Raw genomic sequence first — 26,748 nt, forward strand, 5'->3', positions numbered from 1 at the left:
ATGGTGAAAAATCGATTTTTCTAACAAAATTCAAGATGGCGGCCAAATTCAAAATGGCCGCCAAAATTTTTTCAAGTTTAAATGAAAGCTATATCCTTTCTCTATACGATGCCACTAAGTTTGCTATGTGTTCCAAGCGAAATATGGGACATATCCCGTGAAGAAATACCCAAGATTTATCTAAAAATGGGCTTTTTCGCAAACTGTTCAGCTAGCTGGCGTACGAGGGGTCCACCAATTTGAGAAAACAGAAAGGACCACCCTTAAGTTTTATCGAAAACTAGCGATCAGTGACATAAAATTGGAATTCTAACGATGGGTGCCGATGGCGGCCTGGTTTCAGCGAGAATTGCTCAATGTATTATACCATGCAAGAATACTGAAATTATTCCGCTTAATTGCATAGAACTATGCTCAAAGTTTGTACGGATAATTCGCGGACACCCTATAAGCAGTCAGTAGGTTCGCGGTGTGGTTAGCTGCGGGGAAGGTGGAAGTGACAGCTGGCGAGTTGGATAGCTGGCGGGTTTGTGTACACTGTTTTCACGCTACCGTTTCTATGGGGTTGTTAGTTAATGTTTACTTCAACAAACATAAATACAGTGAAGTAAAAATTTTCTCCTGCATCCATAAAGTTTTTCGTCACGACTCGAACTCTCGTCATTAATGTAATGTTTAAGTGTTCTGAATCGCAGAAGATGTTTTGATTGAGAACCATATCTGTTCAAATTCGGAAAGACAAAGCATGGACTGTTCGGTATTACAACAAATTTTAAAAGTTGGTGAGGAATTGCCTGTAATGTGTACCCCGTGAGATTAAAAAGAACATTTTATAGCTGCTCTGTGAAGCCCTGCATCTGATATCTCTGAATCACAAAAAACGAATTTAGTGAAATTAAACCAAAAACAATTCGAAGTATGTGCTTGATAATTCTTTATTTGTTTGATTCAACGGACTTATTGTAGTCTAATTGAATATATACTTAATCTTAAAACAGTGCAATTCGCAAACAAACAAAATTATTCTTAATACGGTCATAAAAACTAAACAAATTACATAGAGCAGAAAATCAAGCAGGACAATCAAAACATTAAAAAATCAAAATAATTTACAATAACAAAAAGTTTTAGTTCTACAGAGTGTCGGGTTTCCACGTACATTGCCTTCTTCTAAACTCTCGAAATCTTATATTCTTTGGCCATGTAGATGATTTCATTGCGATAGTTTTCCACTTGCAGTTTAAAACTATTTTAAAGGAGATATAATCTAAAGTACTACTGTCAACCCATCGTGGAACTAACTTTTTTACATATTTACATTCTGCATCACAGACACCCAAACATTGCGAAACCATCATTTGCACATCTTTCTCTGAAACGCTGCTGTCGATGTTCGTCAACAATAATGAGAAGTTTTCATCCCCGGCAGTTGTGTTCGAAGATCGTTCTGATGCATCGGCAACACATGAAGTCCCACCGTAGGCAGCTTCTCTCAACACATTATCAAAGTGCCGTGAGGAGGTAGGAGTAGAATGCAGCATCACAGTATTCAGAGCACAGATAGAACTTGCCGCTAGTACAGACAGTATGGAATCCACTTTTGCCTTCAGATCGTCGACATCGCGTTGAAGTATTGATTTCTGCTTCGTTCTGTCCGTTGGGGCGATCGATTCCATGTTCTCCTCCTTTCGTTCGGTTCTCCATAGCACAAACTTAGCCAAACATTCGTCGCAAAGCCAAAAACTGTTTCTCTTTGGAGGCGACACAGCAGCGAGATCAACTTTGTCTAACCCAACGCAAGCGGCATGGAATATCACACCACACGGTCCATTACAATGAATGAATTGCTCTTCTTTTGTCGCAACTCTAGCAAAGCACTTCTTGCAGTCCATGGCGGTACGGCTGAACACAATTATTTGGTATTATCTTGGAAAAACGGCTGTAGATTCGATAATCGGTGACACCAAATCTGAAGCTTTCGGATCCGTTGTTTTGAAGTGATTTGACGAATTTCCAGACACAGTTACAGCAAAAAATTAACAATTACGGACAGCGCTCAAAACTGACAACCGACCGATTGAACAAATAACAACAAATAAATAAGCGAACTTTGTCGTAGAATATTTTTATGATACGTTGTTTCAATATAGTGTTAGTTCACAATCAAAACAAACTTGCCAGCTGTCATTTAGTATTTCAAGATGGCAGAATGGAAAATCTGACATATTGGACTACCTCCTTTCTACATACCTTGATCCGTATCATCCGCAAAGCAAACATACTGGGTGGATCTTGTGAAAACTGTACCTCGGTTTTTAAACTCGGCTCTCCGCATGACACTTTCTAGCGCGATGTTGAACAGTTGACACGAATCACCTTGTCGAAGTCTCCGGCGGGATTCGAACGAACTGGAATGTTCGCCCGAAATCTTCACGCTATTCTGTATACCGTCCATCGTTACTCTTATTAGTCTTGTGAGCTTCCCGGGAAAGTTGTACTCGTCCATGGTTTTCCATAGCTCTTTGCGGTTGATACTACGCCTTGAAATCGATGAACAGGTGATGCGTTGGTTGACTTGGTGTTCACGACATTTCTGGAGGATGTGTCGTACAGTGAATATTTGATCCGTCGTCAAACGGCCATTGAGCGGCCAACTTGATAACTTCCCACAAACTCATTTGCTGTTGGTGATAAACGACGGAAGATAATCTGGGATAGCACCTTGGGCCCATTCACAAATTTCATAACGCCTAAAAGGGTGGGTGGGTGTCCTTGAGATGTTACAGATCATAGAAAATTGAAAAATTTATACAATGTGTTACGAGGGGGTGGGTGTGTGTCAAAAACGGTCATTTTTGGCGTTATGAAATTTGTGTTCGTCGTAGTGTTGCTTCCACCTTTCGATCACTTCACGTCCGCCCGTCAAGATTCTTCCATTCTTATCCCTACACAGTTCGGCTCGGAGCACGAAGCCTTTGTTTGCCATCAGTAGGCTGTTGTAAAATGTCATGTAATTCCCCGTACAAAATGACACATTAGTCTTCTCCAGTTTTCCAGATTATTCCGGAGACTTTCCCAAACTTTTTCCTCGCACTATCACGTCGCATCCCTTGTTGAATGCAACTGTGAAAAACATACGTCAATTCGTTCATCCGTTCTTAAGGCATTTTGTAACATAAAAACTCCATTTTTATTTATAGACTAGTGGTCCCGGCAAACTTCGTCTTGCCATCAAGTAGGCTGTTGAAAAACGCCATGGAACGCTCCGTGCAAAATGGAAGCTCCGTTCACTCCTGTTTATTCAACTTTCCCGTTAATTAACCTTTGCTTTTTATATACACAAACACGTCGGAACACTTCAGGAACATAACTATGGAAGAATCATTCTAATCAGTCGAGCCGTTCTCAAGCCATTTCGTGACATACAAACACCACTCCATTTTTATTTATATAGATAGATGTAACTTCTGCATGGGTTCATGTAGCAATCCCTCAAAGGATTTCACAATAAATCTGTCCCATTGATTTCTCCTCGAGCTCTTGCATTCATGCTGTCCGCTTATTATCCGCATATGATTATCTCTCAATAAAAAATCAAAGTCCTACCTTTTTCAATACTTCTATATGTTAACACAAAATATAATTTTTAGTCTTTTTCAAATGACTGCTTCATACTGACATTTGCCCAATTAAATGATTCGGAGTAATTTTTCCCGCGGCCACTAGTCAACAAGAGATATTTTCTTTCTAAATTCATCATGCGCTGAATCCCAAGTTCCTACTGATAGTTACGATGATCTACAGGCATTCTTGGCGATAACCTGAAACAAATATTATACGGTTCAAATTTTATGAGTTAGAAGGACATTTCACTTCCGTTAAAAGTTTAAAAAATGGCACTCATTAAGACAACTCAACACATTTAGGTCGGTTTTTCAAATATTTGAAATCAGGAATGTGTTAAACTTGCTGCTTATGAACATAAAAGGTCAAAATATCAAAGCATGTAGGAATGTTTAATTTGTTCAGCTTGATAGAAGCATGCCTTCAAAGTTTGTACGGATAATATGCGGACACCCTGTAAATTACTTCTTCTAGTTTTTAGTATTTATTCTAATTTATACAAAGCGTTGGAAACACCAAAACTTCCTTTAATACAAATTAGATGTATCTAACTGTCTATATAATTTGCACATTTGAATTTTCTAGTTCAAGGCAAATCCAGCCAAAGGATTTATAATATTCTAAATCTAAATGTTTGGATATTAATATGTACACACCTAAGGGGTGCCAACTGGATATCAACAAGCAGCCAGGCTGCTGTCAAGCTCAACTTTTCATCAAAATGATCCTAGTATGCCTAGAAATGTGCGGTCATTATTTCGCCACGCTAAAATATGTTATACATTTTATGTGACACAAAAACAATCAACTGTTGAAGAAACGTTTTACTTGGTCTTATTCATGCGTAATATATACAGAACTTTTGTAAAATATGTTTATTAGAGTGGTTCAAAAAATTCGTTTTTGCTCCACACCACTTATTCGATTCAAGATCAAATTCTGAGTGTCCTCCCAAAATTTGAGCTCATTCGGCTGAAAATTGAGACTGCACAAGCCCTTCAAAGTTTATATGAGAATTACTATGGGAAAAGCAAGCAAATCATTCAATCGGTCATAGTGTTTGTCCATGTGCTCTTCGAAATTAGTTCTACGTTGATACTGTGAGATACATTTATCAGCTACAATTTTGCTGAAGACCGTTTTCAAGTTGGACGGCTCAGTAATTAGATATTGATTTATATCTAATCGCAAATTTTTCTACAGTGCTCGTTTATCAACAACGGGAGGACACTCAGAATTTGATCTTGAATCGAATGAGCGGTGTGGAGCAAAACAGATTTTTTGAACAACTCTAATGTTTATACTAACATACGGTCAGAAATAATCTGTTTCAGCTGATTCTTTGGACTGATTGCCCTCATCAAATTGGAGTAGCAGTGCTGGGAATGGTAATAGTAGTAGGCTTGAATTTCGCGAAAATCACGTGGCTTTCCCAGTACAATAGTTCAAAAATGTGAATCTCATCAAGTAGCCTATGGACCAATGCACGTGTTCACTAATTTGACGTTTGAGCGGTGCCGAATTCACTCGTTGCCATGGTCACGTAAATAACACGGCACCGCTCAAACGTCAAAAAGTGAACTCGTGCATCGGTCCATGTTGGGTGCATGAATTTTCTAAATCGTTAGTGTCATTGAAGGCTATAAATGCGGGAAATGCAGCGGGAAATAGAACATTTTTCTACGGTAATTTTGGGTTGCCCTTAGCAACGGTTTTTTTTGAATATTTCAAGGCTCTTTGCCTACGGCAGCGATAGGCGTGACTTTCACTGACTTCGCTGACTGCGATTGGCTTTGTTTGGCTACTGTAGAATGAATTTCAGATTTTTTCCCAACCCTGGTTTCCTGCGCTACAAGCAAACAAACAACGGTTAGCACTGGTGGAAAAAAATGTGTTCAAATTGAATGATCAAAATGTTCGAGACCGCACCCCCAGGTACACACCAATGAAAATATATACTAAGTTGTGGAATAAGAAGCCATGGCTTTGTATTAGTAGAGGAAGAACGTAAACAAAAATAACTATGTCACTAATTTAAACGGCTTATGACGGGAACTCGCTTGCATGTGATTGTGAAATATTTTGTACCATACACGGATGTCACGTTAGCGTTAGCGTTAGCGTAGTTACGGTATACTTCGTAAATTGGATACTAGCAACATTCATGTTTCTTTTTAACAATCTCATCCTGACTACTTTCAGGAACAATTTGTACCATACACGGATGTCACGCACACTAAATGTCGACTTCGCCACCACTGTACACACCGAATATGTGTCAAATTTAAAAAATGTAGTTGAAATTGCGAAAATGAACCACGTGCTCCGGTGGAGATTGAACCCACGACTCTCTATCTGCTAAATTGGCGCTTCAACCTACAAGCTGTGGAGCCCTTTGAGAGGATTCAAGCTGGGTAATCATACAAACATTAATGCATATTAGGGCATTCAAATTTTAAAAATGTTTGAAAATCCAATGATGCTTCTTATCATCTTTACAATAAAAATAGCGTTCTGTGAAATTTTCATCGTTTTCAGAGGTGATTTAAAGGTGGCCCAAAGTCAACGTAGGTTTATATGAAAATTACTATGGAGAAATTTTGATAAATGTTCCAAACACGCTAGTACTATAATGTAAGTAGAAACTCATCATCCCATACTGAAAACTCATTCTTCAAACCTTTATGAAAGATGTTGCTGAAGAAACAAATCCTATTTGACCCTATTTTGTTTGGGATTTTTGTACATGTTTGCAGGGCTATAATCCCATATTAGGCTAAATAATAGCCAACAAACTCATAAATATCTCTTGTGCTATTCGTCGGATTGAATTTCTCTCTTTACCAAATTTCTCTATTATGGTTTTAAGAATGAGTTTTTACTATGGAATAATAAGTTTGTACTTACATTACAACACATCTCAAAATTTATCCATAGTAATTTCCATATAAACCTACATTGTCTCTGGGTCACCATTAAATCTGCACCTAGAAAGCAGAAGATTCAACTAAATGCTATTTTTATGGTAAGGGTGGTAAGGAACATATGGGACTGGGAGAATGGATTCTCAAACATTTTTAAGTTTTGAACCTCCCTAATGCAAATAGTGCATCGTCTTATTTCATTTATTCTCCGTACGATTGAGCAAGTGAACTGACTCTTTTCGAAAATATTCCAAGATAATTGAAAAGAAAAAAATGATGTGCCTGGGATTTTTTATCCGAGAAAGTTTTTCGAAATAGTTTACCCGTTCGACGCAGCCAAGAGTTTGAGGTTTTAATTCACATCGAAAGTTTTGCAATTCTCCTTCTCGCAACTCATTCAATCAATACTTCAGAGTAAGTTCACAGCAACTTTCCTTGCCTTTGATGGACAGGTATTTTATTTCAACAATACTGCTTCTGTCCATCAAAATAAATGTAAACCGATGTCTACTGACTGCAGGTCCCAAATGCCAATGATGTTGTTTACTCATAAATCGATACAACGGTAAAACTGTCGTCTCTCACTTTTCCCGTCAGTCAATCAGCCACTCGAACTCGATCCTTCATGCTTGCATTCTCAGTTACACAGTTTTCTTGATTATGGGTCAAGGTGCGTTATTTCCGAACGAAGTTTCAATCACTGATTTTAAAGAGTTCATAGCTAAAATAAAACATGTACCTACGTTAAACATTTTGTATAACTCATTTTCGGAATTGTACCTCTCCACTTCTTGGCATTACGTCCTCACTGGAACAGAGCCTGCTTCTCAGCTGTTTTCAATGAGCACTTCCACAGTCATTAATTGAGAGCTTTCTTTGCCAAAGTTGCCATTTTCACAATCGTATATCGTGTGGCAAGTAAGACGATACTATATGCCCAGGGAAGTCAAGGAAATTTCCATTACGAAAAGATCCTGGACCGACTGGGAATCGAACCCAGGCAACTTCAGCATGGCTTTGCTTTGTAGCCGAGGACTCTAACCACGGCTAAGGAGTTGCACCACTATTCACGAAAAATAAAATTTTATGCTAAAATATTTGTGAACCATCGTTGCGTGATGACTGTTCCAATCAATGTGGAACATATAACCACCATATATGTTGTTGTTGCTGTTGTTGTTGTTTTAGTAGTAGGGTATTGCACATATCCATATCAATAACGTCTTACTCCCCGAGCAGAAGAAAATAACTACTGAATACCAAATTGAGGTATTCCATACCAGATAATTTCCAATACTTACAACCTGAATGAGATATGAATGAGCCCTGCATAGAGGTAAAATAGGGGGAGATCCCCCAGTGCCGGACAGCACCCAATACCGGACAAAGTCGAAACATTGAGAAATCATGGTCCAATCAAGATGGTTTATTAGAAGAAAAGAAAGCTCTTATGTAGAATAGTGTTTGCGTAGAATAACACATCCTTGAAATATGCATGCCTTTTTAAAAACGTAGAAAAGTATGAAAATCTTTGAAAAATTGACGTATCTTCTTAATTTTGAGCCTATTTAGTAATTATTTTGAATATGAAAAAATACATTGGATCCCGCAAGCATGATCGAACATAATCCTTATTTGATAGTATGAATGTATTTTGTACCATAATTGAACTAAATATGGACAAATTACAATTTTGGTTAAGCACCCTCTATCTCTCAGTTTCGGACAGCTTGATTTGTTATATGATGTATTTGTAATTATTGCGTCAGTGTCTCAAAATACTTTCATTTTTCATAAGTTCCGTCGATCATGGTATCAAACATGCAATAAAATTAAGAAGAATGAACATTCAGAACAACATTGTAAAATGTGCTATTTTTCATCATATATGAAAGAGGTTTTTGATAGGCATCTTGCAAACTAAGAAAAACTCAAATCATTCTTGTAAATGTTGCCAATGCATTGAATTGGTAATTATAAACTATTCCTATAGTGTACATATTCAATGATGTTCAAATTTACAGAATTCAAGGCATTTCCAGATCGTGTCCGGTATTGGGTGCCACCTTTCAAGATCGATCAATTTGGTACTAAAATACATCATCAAAACGCAATGTCAAAATTCATATTTATATTTTCAAATTTTTTTTTGTACACTATAAAAATGATAATATTTATCATAAATGGGTAACACGAGCCCATACAATCAACATTTTTCGAATTATGAATTTAATGGCTTAAGTGTCCGGTACTGGGGGATCTCCCCCTACCTCAAATAATACCTTCTGCATATTCTATAAATACCAAACTGATAACAAGATCAGGTATTGTAATACCTAAATGATACATGATGGATTTTCATACAAAAGTGATATTTTTCAATAATAGTTCAATACCTCCAGCAGTCCTCAATAGCTATCGAATACCAAAATGAAGTATTTTTAATTGTTTTAAACATGTTTTTCAAATACCATTATAATACCAAAATGAGGTATTGATAACTGAACAATACCTAATTATGGTATGATACCAAAATATGGTATGCATAAGTTATTGGCGTGTTATTCTTTCCTCCTCGGGTCCCTCGGGACATGCTGGAAAAATATGCCCTAAATAGTCCTTAAGGTACAACAGGGCAAGTTGAGACGGGTGGGGCAATATGAAATGCAATGTTTTGAATACGATGCTAATACATTTAAACATATTTTTATTACATATTAAATTGTGTCATCTGTTAACTGGACAATACGTTTTAAAAATTATCCATAGCATTAAAAAAGCCTCAAGCCTTACAGTTGAGGTCGAAATACACGTATCTGTCAAAGTATACAAACTCTAGTGGAATTTCAATGGTATAGTACTGAATTCGGTTTTTCATTTACTTCCAGAAATTAGCCTATCATTCTTGGTTGATATATTTTAACATATGTTTTCAGTTGGTGTATTTTCCTGACAAAGCGAACAATGTACCATTTTTTTTGGAAGTAAACTTTTTGAAAAAGTTATTTTTAGCAGAATGATGATCCATATCAATCAGTTTTGCCAATAAGCGGATAGGTATTCATTAATTTTTACGTTTTTTTAACAAGTCTGAGAGCTATTCAACTGGTCTTGCTTTTCTAGAAAAAGCATTCGACAGTGTTTGGCATAAAGATTTGATTGAAAAAATAAAAAATAAAAATCTTCAATTTTCCAACATACATTGTCAGAATAATTTAATGTAATCTGTCAAATCGCACACGAAGGATATTCATCAAAACTCCAATTCTAAGAACCAAATGCTCTAGTTTTAAGAGCCTATTTTGATTTTTTTGGTAATGTCTTCCGTTTGGATGTTATTCCGAATGAATGGACAATTGATTTCAAAGGCACAGTTATTGATTGCATGTCGCTCAAGTATCACAGCCAAAACAATACATCCAACTCGTAGCCGTTTTTTCCCAGTAAGCTCCTGCCCCTTCAGAGCTGATAAGGATCGAAACTGCAGATGCGGGCACGTTATTTCTCCTACAGACTCGGAAGCCGTCCGAAACAGTGGCAAAACGTTGAAGTTTTCTTTTTCTCACCCCATGGGATCCATTAATCGGTACGGCTATCCGAACGGTTCCTTCTGTGTTCGTGTTTCAGTTTATTTTTAGTTTGAGTAAATACGCTTACTGCAAAACTGCCGAGGGGGAAACATCCCTCTCGTCATCTCAATTGCCCTATTAGGTAGGTGACCAAAGTGGCGTAGCACGCGACGAATGAGGGCCGAAGCTTTTGACAATCAGAAGTGTCGGAATATATTTACCCATTATTTTAACCTTTCGGTCGTCGCGCGAATTTTTGTAACGCGAGTAGTCGCGCGTTGTACTTTGTACAACACCCTTGGTTTTGCGAATATCCCAGGAGTATGAACACATAGAAAGATGATGTCTTCGGCAAAATTGTTCAGTAGCTCAAGGGCTATCATTATTTGAGCAAATTGATTCAAAATTTCACCACCAGGCAGCGCTAGTGAGCATAAACTATTTGTTTCGCAAATATCTCAGGAGCCTGATCACTTAGAAAGATAGCATCTTCGGCAGAGTTGTTCAGTAGCTAAAATTCTTTCTTTGTTTAATCCTTAAAGTTCGATATTTTGTAAAATAATGATAATCCCTGAGCTTCTGAACAACTTTGACGAAGGTGCCTGTCTATAAAGTGAAGATCGTGCAGTATCCGTAAAACCAAAATTTCATGGTCACTAGCGCCGCCTGGTGGCAAAATATCCTATTTTTTGGTTCAAATAATGATAGCCCTTGAGCTACTGAACTACTTTGTTTATTTATTTATTTATTTATTTATTTATTTATTTATTTCTGATTTCATCTTCGACCTTATTGTCGTACAGATTACTATTGAATGATTCAGCATACATAACAGTTATTCGTTAACAATGTTTAGAGCAATAATACATGAACACAAAACAATTATTAAAAAACACATAATTATCAAAATTTGCCGTATTACGTATAGAGTGTCTAAACTGCAAATAAATATTGAGATTCTCGGGAGGATGGACGACACACTGAATTGGAAAAGTCTCTGAACTCGCGACATCGCACTCCACTTGGCCAATTCGAGGCTTTGAAGGCACAATCACGAAGCTTTGCATCGACTGTCACTTTGTACGATATGTAGTTGAGCGTTGAAGTGTCTCTCCAAGAAGGCGCCAAACATTTCAGATGATAAACGTCGTTGACTCCTATGGATTCGCAAACCATTTGTTTAACTTCGTGTTCAGTTACATCCGGTGCGATGTTGCTAACATACAGTTGAAGTACGGTGTCGTTTGAAGCTAGTATATCAAGGTGATCGCTTGCATTCATCCTCGTAGATGATAACGGAGAACGGCAAACAGGATCACGGACAACAGGCTGCTCTGGAGTAGGTTGTTTCGATGCATTAGAACTTGTTACCATTTGCGATACAATCGCATTAGTTCGGTTCACTTCCGACTTCAAGCATACAACTTCATTTTTTGTTACAAAACCGCTGCTATTTTTGTCGGTGAAAGAGTTACGAAAACGACCTCGCTCAATTGCATCTCTGCATGAATCACACATCCAGAAGATATTACGATGCAGACAAGCGCAGCCTTCGTCATAGGATAAACCAACACATCGGGCATGAAAATGACGTTGTGCCTCGCAGAGACCCTCACAAGCCACAACAATATCCTCAGCAACGATTTCAACCTTGCAAGCCTCGCAGTGAGTAATCATTATTGAACTGCTGGAGATGCTCTAATATTTCGATGAAATTTGCTATAGCTATAGCTTCACAACTAGTTGGCTGAACGTGCGATGGCAGAGTCCGGTTGAGACGATAACGGAACAATGGTGAATGGCGCTTGAGATTGTGTTGTATGTTGTTGAAAGGTGATGATTCTCTTGCACGAGAAATTAAGCAGGCTAAATAGGATGATTTCTACACACAACTGACAAAATTTGTAGTCTGATGAGTAGCACTTTACAATACGCGATTAGACACAACAAAATCAAATTTTAAGTGCAAACGAAACAACGAAATTTTCACGAAAAACAAGCGGTATAAAAGATGCGATACGAAGATTGCGAACGACACACACCAAGGAAAGGAAAAAGGTTCCTTTGCAAAGGAACTATCTTTCTAAGTGGTCAGGTTCCTGAGATATCTGCAAACAAAAGTTCCATGCTCACTAGTACCGCCTAGTGGCAACATTTTGAATTAACTAGCTTGAACAATGATAGTCCTTAACATACTAAACAACTTTGCCGAAGACATCATCTTTCTAAATGGACTGGCTCCTGAGATATTTGCAAAACAAAAGTAAAACTTCCATGCCCTCTAGTACCACCTAGCGGTCGAATTCAGAATTAAATAAGGTTTGTTAAATGGAATTGTTCGTGACCACATACGCCACTGGATCCCTCAGTTGTGGAACTGCACTCCGTCGTGCGGTGGTGAAATGTCGTGACTAAATGTTTTATGCTGCAATTCCACCATGGGGGCCACCCCACCGGAACCGACCCGTTGATGGCGATGGGTTTCGCACAGCATGGGTTTGGGTGGATTTGGTGAGCTTAATTTGCAGATTGCTTGAGTGCCAGTAATAAACCGGATCGAGTCTAATTGCTAGTAAAATAGGATTTCAAATGCAAAAGTGTAGGTGGCAGAAGGGGTAGGGTCCACGCCGAGCTGATGTTTGCCATACATATTGCAAAAAGGGCAATGCTCATTAGGACAGCGATGGACTACGTAGTATGTAATCATCAGTCACTATTGGAAAGCATGATACACAAGTTGGTTTGTATGTTCAACGAATTGATTGAGTACCTATGACTCCACCACCGCCAGGGGCTTCCAGATTTTTTTAATAATAGTTGTCACTTCTTCCAAATTATTCCCCCAGGAATTTTCGAAAACGTTTTCTTGATTGAGAATGCTTTCCAAGTCCTGAGTAACTCGATTTTCAATTGGACAATTTAGTTCTAGATTAAAATTGTGTGCGCTCTCAAACAGCATAGCAAATTTTTGAGCTTTTTCACAATTAGTAGGTAATAATTTGTATTCCTCTTTCAATATCTGAATTGACTTTCGAGCTTTTTATTTTTCGAGGTTAAGAGCCAAGTTCCAATTAAGAAATCTTATTTTCTAAATTTTTGTTTTTTTCAATGGAGTAAACCGTTTTTAATATCTGTTTGCAGATTCTGCCATATAATTTTCATAGCAAGATTGCGAGTGTATTAAAATTGCTATCTTCACACGTTTTCAAGACCGATCAAGATTTTAAGATCATCGTTAATAATCACGGATTCGAATTTTATTCAAATTTTGGTATTGCAATGTCCCTTGCTTCAACAATGGGATTTAATAAAGTTTCGAGAGCATTGTCAATATCAAGTTTTGTTTGCAAAGATATGTTAACCTCAAGACTACGATGTATGTTTCATATGTAGTCCAGCCCGCTCGAAAATAATTGCAAATGGTGTCGAATAACTAGTAATAATAATGCTTTCTACGCATATGAATAATGATAGCAGTTCCACCACATGCTCCATCCAGTCGATCATTATCATAAACAAAAAAGTTTTGATCTCTTTTGGTTTCAAATAATTTATAGTAATAACTGCTATATGTATGTTATCAGCTGTTAGAAAATAAAACAGCTCGTCTTTTTTATCGTTCAAAAAACAGGTATTCAAATTAAAAAAAAAATTGAGTTATTTAAAAAAAAACATTACGTAGTGTAATAACAATTTTATTATTAAGTTTTTCGCCAACTTTCGCCTCAGTCATAGTGACGCCTTTTATCATTCGATCAATCCTTTCATTTTATTGTTCAGTTGAAAAATCAAAATCAGAGGCAGACATGTTACTAGCAGTAGGTACATTTTTGGTTGATTTTTTATTGGAATTTTTCATTGATGAAGAAACACCGACACGTTAAAACTTCCAGTGGATGATTTGCTTTTTGAAGGAAGCACCACACTAGACAACGGACCAGCATGCAACGCCCAGTGGCACAGTCGAAATACATTCCTGACGAAAAGTTTTCCGGACTGAAGCGGGAATCGAACCCACACTCCTTGTCTCGATGCGGCTAAATGCTTGGTAACACTAACCGCACGGCCATGAAGCCCACAAGAGGCGGAATATGAGTTATCTGTGGCGACATCATCACAGGTATTTCCATTTGATTCGGAACAATTCGAACGATTACCCCTAGGGAGAAAATTTGAACTGCTATGACCTGCGACATTGACATAGGAATTATCTTGGATCCCATTTGCACTGGTTTTGTGTTCTACTCGATACCTCCCTAACTCGATGGTCCCTTAAATAGCGAGTTATGGAGAGTTGACTGTACGTACATATTTTATATGATGAAGCATAACATGCAATGCGAGTGTGTAGATTCTCTTGCGAGTTAGTCCGTACTCTTAGGCGACTTAATTTATTTGACAGCTGCTACGGATTGATCCGACTTACTTTGTAAAGGTAGGGGGACATGGGGCAAGAAGGACACCCGGGGCAAGAGTGCCATCTCTAATTTCACGTAGTTCAAATCAATTTTTTGATGTTAAACTCAGGATAAGTATAAATTGAGTACTAATTGAGGGTTGTGTAAATATTACAGTTCAAAATGTTTAGTACAAAAAATTAGAAAAATGTCTTTAACTCACCAACTCAAAATATGCGAAATATTATAAGAATGTAAGACTGGAAAACAAGGTTTGACTACCAATAAATACAAGACATATTGATTTTTCCGCACAGTATTGATGATTTTCAATTGTTTAATATAGCTGTGAGGATTTTTTTTCGAAAAAGTCCTTTTTACATTAAATTTTACATATATAATAACAGTATGTCTTATGGGGCAAGAGGGACACCTCAATTTTCTTTTTTTTTTTTAATATTGCATTCAATCAATGTTTCCTACTAAATAAAATCAAAAGAAATCATCTTAGACATTCAAAATGGTTTCTGAAAATGTTTACTATTATTGTTACAGTCAAATAAGATGAAAACTAAATTAATTTCGTAAAATTACTTTTTAACTATAAGTCAACTTTTATCCCTCAGTTTTTATCTTTACTTACTCTACAATTTATCCTTTAGGCGGGGAAATAATAATATACAAAATTTGTGGCATTTTGCTTTGGTGGTCTTCTTGCCCCATACGAGTGGCACTCTTGCCCCGTTCCTCGTTTAAAAACCTCATAAGAAGGGACATTTTCAAAAATTTCAAATCATCATGTGTTTCTTATATTTTTGAAATCTTTTGATAACATCATTCAGAACAAGAGCTGAGCTTGCCTCTACACTGGAATAATCTTCAAAAATTGAGCTAATCAACCATGATCTGAACCTATATATCTTAAGGTGTCCTTCTTGCCCCCAGCCCCCCTATACGTGATGAAACGGAAGTACATATGAACTCATAAAAAAGAGTTTCATGCGTGAAAACTCATCGATCAAGTGATTTCATCCACCATGTTGTACGGGAGTGATGCAGTTTGTATAAATGAACGACTTTGTTCATATACTGCTATGCGACTTCTGGTTTTCATGGTATCAATCGAAGTCATCGACTTCACCATATAAGCTAAATGTTTTCGTAAGGAATGTAATTTAGCTAGAAGTCACATTCACAACAAAAATTCACCATGAGAAGGAAACCATCCGTACCGAAGGAACTTTTAATGCATTTCTTCAAAACCTTTTACTAAAAGCCGCCAAAGTTAGTAAAGGTTCTACGTATAAAAGTGCATTAAAGATCGAACACGAAATTATTGCGACACATTCAACAGGGCATAACTTTTCTACCATTGGATACAAATCAACCAAATTTTGCACACTTCCTCATTGATGTGTATTGTTTACATACTGTCAAACTCGAAGTCGGGTTTTTCGATTCAACGAAAATGGAGGTGAACCAACGCGATTCAAGAGATCAAATTCTTTCCAAACACCTGGAATTTCCTGACCTGTCGCACCGGCAGTTGGGAAAAATGTTCACGTTCACCATTCAACCGTCTCCAGAGTGATGAAGCGGTTCCAGGAGCGGTTGACGTTGGACCACGGCAAAGGAGCTGGAAGAAAACCGGGACCGGAGAACAAAAAGACGGAGGGAAAGGAGAAGCGGATGATTAAAGCAAATCCCAACGTCTCAAGCCGTGATTTGGCTAAAAAGATCGGCATATCGCAGAGCTAAGTCCAGAATGCAAAGAAGAGAGCTGAACTACATACATACAAGGTACAGAACTTCCCAAACCACGATGAGCGGCAACAATCGACGGCTAAAACTCGGGCACGGAAGCTCTACGAAAAGATGCTGACAAAATATGGCTGCTGTGTGATGGACGACGAAGCGTATATAAAAGCCGATTTTAAGCAAATTCCGGGGTTGGAGTTTTTCACCGGCAAGAGCAAGTTCGATGTGGACGACAAATTTAAGAAGAAGAAAATGTCGAAGTTCACCTCCAAATATCTCATTTGGCAAGCCATCTGCTCTTGCGGACTGAGGAGTGAGCCTTTCGTGACAAAGGGCACAGTAAATGGCGAGAACTATAAATCTGAGTGCCTCGAGAAGCGCCTTTTACCGTTTTTGCAGCAGCACGACGAAGCTCCGCTACATTGGCCAGATTTGGCATCATGCCACTTTTCTAAAAGTGTCCTGGAGCGGTATGAGGCCAAATCTGTCCATATTGTTCCAAAAGACATGAATCCGCCAAACTGTCCGGAGCTGCGCCCGGTGGAGCAGTACTGGGCAATAATGAAGCGGGAACTTCGGAAGAGCAAGAAGACAGTACAAAACGAGAAGGACATGTTAAGAAAATGAAAAACAAACTGAGAAACTGGTACCGGATGACACTGTAATGACTTTAATGGAGGGCTTCAAGCGAAAATGCCTTCAATTTTACACTCAAGGCTCCATCGATTAACTTTTCTGTTATTTTTGAAGTAAATATACGTATAAAACTACCATAAAATTTTAGTTTGATTTTAAACATTATAAGAAAATTGGCATGACATTTTCGGTGTCGCAATAATTTCGTGTTCGCCCTTATATGTAGTCAATTCAAGGTGACCTAGTTGTTCTATGTTCAACAGTATCAGGTTTGGTCCCGACATTCCAAATTCTTACCCACGGTCGTGCGCCTTGTCATTGGATATAAATTAAGAGTTATAAATTAAAAACGATGACATTTTGGAAGAATAATAAATTCAACCATGTTTACTATTCCAATAACTGAGCGACGACAATATCAAGGAGGATTATTTTAAAAAATGATGAAATTTTGAAAGAATTATACATAGGGCAAAGCTCCAATAGGGGAGGTAGTGCGAGATGACAAGTTTTGCATAAATAAATGACTATGTGTTATTTTCCTACGATGCGGAAATGGTACAAGCAATCGAATAATATCAAGGTTACGGTCAAACTACTTCAGGGGGTGAATACAGTAATGACCCGATTTTGTCAGCCACCGATTTTGTCTGCCCCCGATTTTAGCACCCTTTTTGACCCGATTTTGTTAGCCTAAAATTTATATTTATCATAATTAGACTAAACACATCTATACTGGCAATATTGGATGCATAAAGTCAATTATGACCTTGGCCACGTCTATACAATCATCTAAGGAGTGAATTTTTGAAATTTGAAATTCCTCATAATTATCCAAGAAACTTATCAATGTAACGGTACATAGAAAATAAAGGTAAAAACATAATTTTTAATGTTAAACAAATCATAAAAGTAATTCCTTAAGTTCAAATAACACTTGAAACCAGTCGAAAAAAATTATCCTGTTTTTGTCAACCCTAAATGCAGCATGGGGCTGACAAATTCGGGACATTACTGTATTGCTCCAAAATTTCGAATGATGTCATACATGGCGTTAAGTAGACCTGATTTACGAGAAATAAAATCGAATAACTCCAGGACGTTGATACAGCTTATAGTTTTCAATAGTTGCCCTTAGGACATCATGATCTACCTGATTTACTTGAATAAGATCAATCTACTCCATGGTATTCATAAAACTAGAACTTTCAACCAATGTCTTCAAGGGGTTAAAATGCAGATGATTTCCATGGGATAAGATCAAATTACTCCAGACGTTGATACAGTTTATCATTTCCATCTGATGTCCTACAGGGCGTCAAAATGCACCTGATCTTCGTGAGATAAGGTCAAATTACTCCAGGTTGTTAATACAACTTGGAATTTTCAATAGATGTGTTGCAGGGCGTATAATGCACCTGATCTACTTAGGGTAAATTACTCCAGGGAGTTAATATAGCTTGGAAATGTCAATTGATATCATACAGGGCGTTAAGTACACTGGAGACCAAGTGTAGAATGAATTACTCCAAAGCACTGATACAACTTATAATTTACAACTCATGTCCTACAGGGCGATGCACCTGATCTACAAAGAATAAAGTCAAATGACTCCAGGGCGTTGATACCGCCTGGATTATTCAAGTAATGTCCTCAGGGAGTTGAGGTGCATCTGATCTACGTGAGTTATGGTCAAAATATTCCAGGGATGATGTCTTACAGGGCGTTAAGATGCATCTTGTTGTCGTAGAATAAAGTTAAATTACTCCAAGGCTTATAATTTTTCATTCCACGCCCTATAGGGCGTAACGATGCACCTGATCGATGAAGCATAAAAAATGTTAAAATACTCCAGGGCGTTAATACACCTCAAATGACAATAAGATGCACCTGATACTTAAAACAAATTACTCCGGGGCGTTGATACGGCTTGGAATTTGCTACCATTGTATTCAGATGCACCTGATCTACGTGAGACAAGATCAAATTACTCCAGGGCAAGGATACAGCTAGGAAACTTTCATTGATATCGAACAAGGGGTTAAGTACACCTGCTCCACGTGCTATAAGATCGAATAACTCCAGGGTGTTCATGCCGCTTATGATTTTCATCTGATGTAAAACAGGGCGTCAAGATGCACACCGACCTACGAAGGATAAGGTCGAATAACTACAGGGCGTTTATATGGCTTAGAATTTCAAATTGATGCCCTCATGGCACCAAGATGTACTTGATCTACTTAGAATAAGGTAAAATTACTGGACGTGGATACAGCTTATAAATTTTATCTCATGTCTTACAAGGCTTCAAGATGTACCTGATCTTTGTGAGAGTCAAATTACTCCAGGGCTTTCAGATGCACCTTATCTACTTATGGTTAATTTCTCCAGCACGTTAATACAGCGTGCAATTTTCAATCAATGTCCTCAGAGGATTGAGAAGCATCTGATTTACGTGAGACTGAGTAAAATCACTCCAAGGTGTATATACAGCTTGGAAATTTCGATTGACGAGCTACAGGGCGTCAAACGCACCTGATCTATAAACGATGAGGTCAGATGACAGTAGGGCGTTGAAACATCTTGGAATTTTTAAATAATATTCTTTGGGCGTTGAAGTGCTGCTGACCTATGTAAGATATGGCAAAATTATTCCAGGTGTCATGTCTTACATAGTGTTAAGATGCACCTGGTCTGATATAGCTTGAACTTTTCGATTGATGTCTTACAGGGCGTTATATTACACATGATCTCGCAATAAATAATTCTCTTATGTTTTTGATGAATACTTTCTTGAAGCGAAAATTGTAGAGAAAAAATCTGAGAAAAGCTTCTTAGTCGTCGACTAAGCGCGACTAAGTAGAACGATAGGGCTACATAGCAGCAATATGCTGTTCTGTCAAATTGACCATACAAAGGTTTCTCTTCCACAATCGCAATAAACATAGTTTGCAAACAAAATTGAACAATGCCTTTGAATTTTTACTATCAATGTGTTACATCCGTAATAAAGTTTCATAACCAGCAATTATGAACATTCTATCACACCGTAACTACATAACTTGGCTACAATCCAATACTTTCCACCATCATTCTTTTTATCTATATATGTTGACACTATACATGCGTCCACTGGAAAAGTGTCATAAAAATGCCCATAAAATTTGAATTTAATAGTGTTGTAATGTACTGTTTCCCCGACTCGTACCACGACTGAAGTGTGGAGGCGTGAAATGCGCGAAAGGAAACAACATTACTCATCGATTGATTGATTGATTTTTTGCTGCTACATTTATTTCCTGTTGCCGTACGTCTGGTTCTACTTAAACATGGTGGTACTTTTTTCCTGTTTTTCTTATCTAAGTTTTTCCTTTCCTATCTCTCTTGTCCACAGCCAAAGGAATGTACGTCGGAGCCCCGTGCGAATTTACGTGCCACGCCAAGCTGCATCACGTGTACTGTGATCCATCCTCCAATACGTGCAGCTGCGAAAAAGATTACGTAGTGCTGATTGGACTACTAAAAGGATGTGCCAAGCGTAAGTTTACCCAACCTTGTCATCATATTTATGCTTTCCTCGAAAACCAATGCAATGGTTGTCCGGTGCGACATCATCCTGTCTAATCTTGTCTGATACGTATCCTGTGCTTATATAAGGCTTTGACTCGTTCAGTGACAACAAGCAAAACAAAATGCTATGGTTGAACGGTATTGAAGAACCGACCATCGTACAGAGGTTCAGTTCTCTAAAATGCTGGCAAATACCTAATTTCTAAACATGTTTTTAATTGGAAAACAATGTCAAATATTCATCTTCAGTTCTATATAGTTAAGAATACATTAAAAATAAAATTTGTTTTTCTTTATGTTTGGACTCTAAATAGGTGCGTATGCCCAAATTCGCCCTGTGAGCTAATATTGTGATTATACAGCTGACATGTTTTATTCTAGCCATAAAATAACCATATAAGCTAAAAAGGTGAAATAGCCAGATTCTGAATTCCTAGGTTTAGGATTCCCGGGTGTTTGTTTTCACCTGTTGTTAAGGTAATCAACTAGCCTCCATCTCATTTTAATAATTATCATGAAAAACTTTCCGTACGGCCTTCATCAATTACATTGTTACCTGTTGTCAATCAAACAACAAGTTTCCAAACTATGTCTTATATATACCAAATCTAGTATATGCCATTGAACGGCAAACATCATTAGTCCCGTTAACTTTATTTAATAACAATTTAATCTTAAATGATAACAAAGTAATGTCTAATAACAAAAGGAGAGCTTCGTCGTATCGTACTAATCGCTCCTCACCCCTCCCCCCGGATATATCTTAGTCAACTATTCTTTTTAGTCTAAAGAATCGACAAAGAAGATCTTCGAACTTCTATGGAGAAAATTCAAAAATGACATCCATCATGTTACGGGATTGCTTAAACCAGTCTGCAACCCTAAAACTTGTTCTACAACACATAATACAGTCAACTCTCCATGAATCGTTATCGAAGGGACCATCGACTCATGGAAATATCGAGTCATGGAACAGCAACGCTATGGTAAGCCCTTTGAAGGTATCATCATAGTAACCATGAAATTTGATTTTTAGTATGGTTCCATGAGTGGATATCGAGTAATGGAACTTTAACTGTATGATCAAAACTTGTAAAATATTGGGAATTTGTTTAGTTCTTACGTTAGCACACACCCTAGAAAACAGTTAGTAGTTATTGCTATGAGTTTTCAAATCTGGACAAGTGAGCATCGTATTGTAGGAGGAGACGCATGGTTATTTGCTATAGAATTGTACATATCTAGACATTCCTCAGAGATTTAACAATTGCTGATTGGAAGAACAACTGCAAACTGTCAAACTACAACTAACAAAGAACAACTGCTATTTTTCGCACTGCATTTTGGTGGCCGTGTGAGCATTTAGCCATCTCTTTGGCTACCCGCCAAATGGTCATCGTGCTAAATGATAGGCACCGATCCGTTGGCTGCTGATTTTGTTCGTGGCTTTGAAAATAACCGAACCGAATCTAAATTTTGACTTCGTCTTCCCTCCGCAATCCCCGACTCTCGACTAATTCCCGGAAATGGAAGCTTGTTTGTGTTGGTGATGATGTCGAGGAACGGCCACAGTTGAACCGGTTTGGCATCATTATTGAAAACGACTCTGTGAACCGTTGAGATATCCGGACCATGTATGAGTGGACCGGTGTGCGGTGTACCTCAAAACTAGAATATGCTTTTTGGCTGCGTGTCAGCGGTCGGTGGTAAACTTATCTGTTGGACACATATGTATGCCCTCATATGGTATGTAATCGAAACTGGCTACTAAAGCTATTGAGAGGTGCAGTCAGGTTGCAGAGTGGCATTCAAATGCATTGGCTGAAGCTAATTCCAAAGATTATTACTTTTTTTAGAATTAGAAAAATACCCATTTGTATTTTCAGTTGTACCAGTAGTCACCAAATTGCGGCCCACGGGCTGCATGCGGCTTTCAGGAAGGTTTTGTGCGCGGCGCGGAGTGATTTAGAATATTGGAATAGTACGGCCCGCATGAGAAGATTTATCTTCCATAAGATCAAACATTGGTTTTTTTCTGTAGTGGGCCATTCAATTGACTGAAATTTGCTTAAGAATCCAAAATTTCTTCAACTGTTGATATAATCGTTTCCTTAAACGAACGCATCAATGGATTGACGTAAGTTTTTCACTGTTGCAATCAACAAGGGATGTGACGTGTTTGAGCGACGAAAAAGTTCGAGAAAGTTGCCGGAATAATCGAAAAAAACGGGAAAAAAATTAATGTGCCATTTTGTATGGGGGATTACATGACGTTGTATGTACGATAGACTTCTTGATGGCAAGACAATTGTCTGATTTTTCCGTCAAAATTTTGCAAGTACTCGTCAAAGAATAAGAATCAATTGAAAAATTAGTAAGCAAAATCCAAATAAAAATGGTCTAAAACTCACAAAGTAATTTCTACTTATTGCTTTTGAAATGATCCATAGAGAGTTTCAAAGAGACTTATAATCTCAGAGATATTGGTCACTCCTTTGCTTGTTGTCTATGTTTCATTACTTTATGGTAAGTTGCTGCCAATTCGCTGCTTATCTATCTCTCCATACCAGTTGGATGCCGAGGTCAATTCAGCGATTTCGGTTGAAGGATGACTTTCGGTTCACTAGCCCCCCACGATTCAAAAGTAGTTATTCATCACGATATGTAAGTACCCACCCTCCTCGGTTTAGTCACCGACGATAGAATATCTCCAACCCGCACGTTTCTTTTTTTCTCCAATACTGCCCAGCAGAGTGCCGAAGAAGATCCAGCTATTCTGGGTGGAGGACGGTTTCCGTTCAGCTGGCTTTTCGACGACTCAAGCCAGCTACTACGAAGACTACTACGTACTACTTGGAACAGTTTTCGACGGTCGATCTAGATGATCTAATCCTACTCCGACAAAGTGTTTTATGGTAATGGAAAATCTCCAGAGCCGATGCCATACGGGTAGATGCCAAGATTGGTCCTGTGATTCCGGTGGAGGATAGCTTCCGGTTCACAAGCGCCCCATTTCAGTGCCTATCTTCAATCTACTCAACTAGTTTCCGATGATGGACCTATCCTATTCCGACGACGCTAGTACTATAGAAATCTCGATGCTAGTCAATGTCGGTGCCACGATTACGGATGGGGGATGACTTTTGGTTCCCACGTACCTCAACGACCCATAACCGACGCTACGAAACATCCGCTCTACTCAAGCTAGTCCCTTGTGATGGCCCTAGCGTATTCTGATCCCTGATCGAAGCTCTTTGGTCTTCAAGAAATTGCCTGGGTTACTCTTCAACTCACTGCATTCCTCGTAGTTTCAAGCTGGCACACTTTTTGCGTAATATTGTCTCGGTTTAGAACGCCTGTGTTTCTGGCAATATCTTTTTCGTACCGCATTGTTTCAAATTCCGAACATGACTCATTAGACTGATGCATATTTTGAAGTTGCTGCTCCCCTATTTTTAAAAGATTTCAATTATGGTAAAAATCATTCTCCCAAAATTTGAAGTGATTTGGAAGAAATTTAATTGTGCACACGCCATTATATGGAAATTACTATAGCGAAGGCAAACCTTTTGTGTTCAGTCCTCTAACTGCTCGTAATAATAATCAATGAAATAGTAAACAAACTCTTCTCATATGAATTCTTCCCTGTTACAACTTTGCCGAAGACCACATTTCCATTAGACGTAAGGATACTTTGTTATCATTGATAACAAAATCTAAATCCTGCTGAGATGATCATTCAATTAGGGTAGATGTACCAATAGTGGAGGTACTAAGCACGATTGAACTTCATTTAACCGCCTTAATTAAAGAAGCGCAATTAATGCACGTGTTGATGTTGTAACGGGAAGTAACGACCATTGACTTAATGAGAAAAATGATTTCATCGTAGTAATCCACGGCTTGTCAGTGAAAAATAATACCTCTACTATTGGTACACTGTTCCTTTAGTTGCGGTATATTTTTAATTTGTGTTCCTATAGTTGCGGTATCCGTGGGTTTCTTATGGGTTCCTCCACTATAGGAACACTCGCAACTATTGGTACAGGTAAGAGAAGTTTTATCAATTTTAGTGATATTCCATCAGTTTTAAAGCAATTTGAACGCTCTTTTGAACTATTCCGTGTATCAACAAGCCGATACGTCGATTGGCAGTGTCGGTTCTGTGGCTAATGTAATAAAATCAGTGAAAACGGCACTACCGCAACTATAGGAGCACCCACAACTAAGGGAACACTTACCCTACTTTCAGAACAATACTGTTTGTTTGCTGTAGAATATAGTAGCCTGGATTACTTTGATCTATTCTACCCGCCAGGGCGCCAAGACCACCACTGTTGCCTGCCGAGCAGTTTGTTAAGCATGCAAAATGCAATGCTTTATGATTATGGGTAGCAATTTGTTCTGACGTCCAATCGAAATGTGGTCTTCGCGAAGTTGTAGCTGAAAGGATTTCACATGAGAAGAGTTTGTTCACTTTTCCATAAAATATTATGACAACGAGATAAAGGGCTGTTTGTGTTCTGGCGTTTTCCATAGTAATCTCCATATAAACTTCAAATGGCGTGTGCACAGTCAAATTTCTTCCGAAACACTTAAAACTTTGGGAGGATGCTATTTACCATAATAAAAATCGTTTAAGCATAGGGGAGCCAAAATTTCAAAATTTGCATTACTCTAATGCCTCAGATTCCGAACAAAGTCGATTTCAAAGGTAAGAATTGATATTTTCACAACTTCTAAATGCATAGGACTAGAATCATAAACAAATTGATCATCATTTGAAGACATTTTAGTGGTTTTCATGAAAAATCGTTAAAAAAAAGTTGAGTGTTTTGAATATGAGTCATGCTTGGAATTTGAAACAAAACGGAATATCCGTAAATCGAAAGAAGACAAATAACACTGCGGAACACGTTTTTGTCTCAAGCACCAAAATTCCGCTATTCACTCAACTCAGAGTTGCTGAATCCATTGCCGTTTCCAAAAATATTATAGCACGTATAGTTTTTGAGATATTGTTTGTTGAAAATGCAAAAAATGACTATTTGCATGCAAGTGTGCAAGCTTGTAAGGCAATTTATTTGCTTAAATTGCCACAGAATTCAAATTTTATGTGTATAACAATACTTATCAGCAAAGTTTATAATACTTTCGATGCGGAAAAGATATCTTTTGATGGTTTAAAAAAGTATTGTATTTTCCCATATAAGATAAACGACGAATTTTGTATGGAGACAGCAAGCATCAAATTTAGTCCATAAGGTCTAGGTCCGGGGGACGGACCCGGTGTAGTGGTTAGAACACTCGCCGCTCACGCCGAGGACCTGGGATCGAATCCCATCCCCGACATAGTCACTTATGACGTAAAAAGTTATAGTGACGACTTCCTTCGGAAGGGAAGTAAAGCCGTTGGTCCCGAGATGAACTAGCCCAGGGCTGAAAATCTCGTTAATAAAGTCAAACCAACCAACCATCCATAATAAAAGTTTAAGTGCAAAATAGCATGCTTAGTGGATTAGATCACAAAAAAGTTTGATAAATCATACTTTAAATTTTATGTAAACATCAAGAAAACCAGTGTTTTATACAACTTTGGCGACCTGTAGTTAAAAATTGTGACGTGCTGGGACATTTCTGAAAATGGCATCAGATTCAGCAATCCCAAATCTACTCGAGACACATAATTTGATCCTTGAGACACACAAAAATGTCATTTTTGTTACGCTGTGTAAGTGTAAAATACTCCGGTGTCTCCTAGATGTTTTGGCTGGTGGGCAATGAGGAAACTTTATGCATTCTTTTCCGGAAGCATCTATGGCCTGACCGGAATTTCGTCATTAGGGGTTGAAGACACATCATAAGGGATAGGCAGTTAGAATCACCTTCCTTTCTCAGAGTTGTTCATTTCCTGTTGCCATCCAGCAATCGTGAACAACCTAAAAGTATTCCTCACATGTAAGCGTCTCTCCGCTGACAACATTCCACATGCTCCACCAGAGTGATGCAGATGAGGATCATCACGGCGACAACGCATAATTTTTCTGACGAAATAGTGTGGCAGGCGATCGCTACCCGTATAGTACTTGTTACCTTTGAATATGACCAGAAGACGTCTCGTGTTGCTTCTTTGTCCCCCATTGTTGGGCATCATCCTAGCTACTGAACTAACAGCCTTCGTCGCTTTCTCGAAGGCATACTCGACATAGGGAGTCGACTTTGTGAATTATGGACAAGGGTTCCCAGTACCGAACCCTTTTGACGAGTTCC

The 26,748-nt window shown here is 38.1% G+C and overlaps 1 protein-coding gene across 1 annotated transcript in view; it reads left to right on the plus strand.

The window, feature by feature from the left end:
* Positions 1–26,748, plus strand: part of LOC5579452 — a 108,443-nt gene that overhangs the window by 37,848 nt on the left and 43,847 nt on the right. The window contains exon 3 of the mRNA XM_021842854.1: positions 20,303–20,446. Coding sequence (XP_021698546.1) covers positions 20,303–20,446 — 144 coding nt within the window. The remainder of the gene's footprint in view (positions 1–20,302; positions 20,447–26,748) is intronic.

The sequence above is a fragment of the Aedes aegypti genome, chromosome 2 (genome assembly GCF_002204515.2).
Source record: "Aedes aegypti strain LVP_AGWG chromosome 2, AaegL5.0 Primary Assembly, whole genome shotgun sequence".
NCBI lineage: Eukaryota > Metazoa > Arthropoda > Insecta > Diptera > Culicidae > Aedes > Aedes aegypti.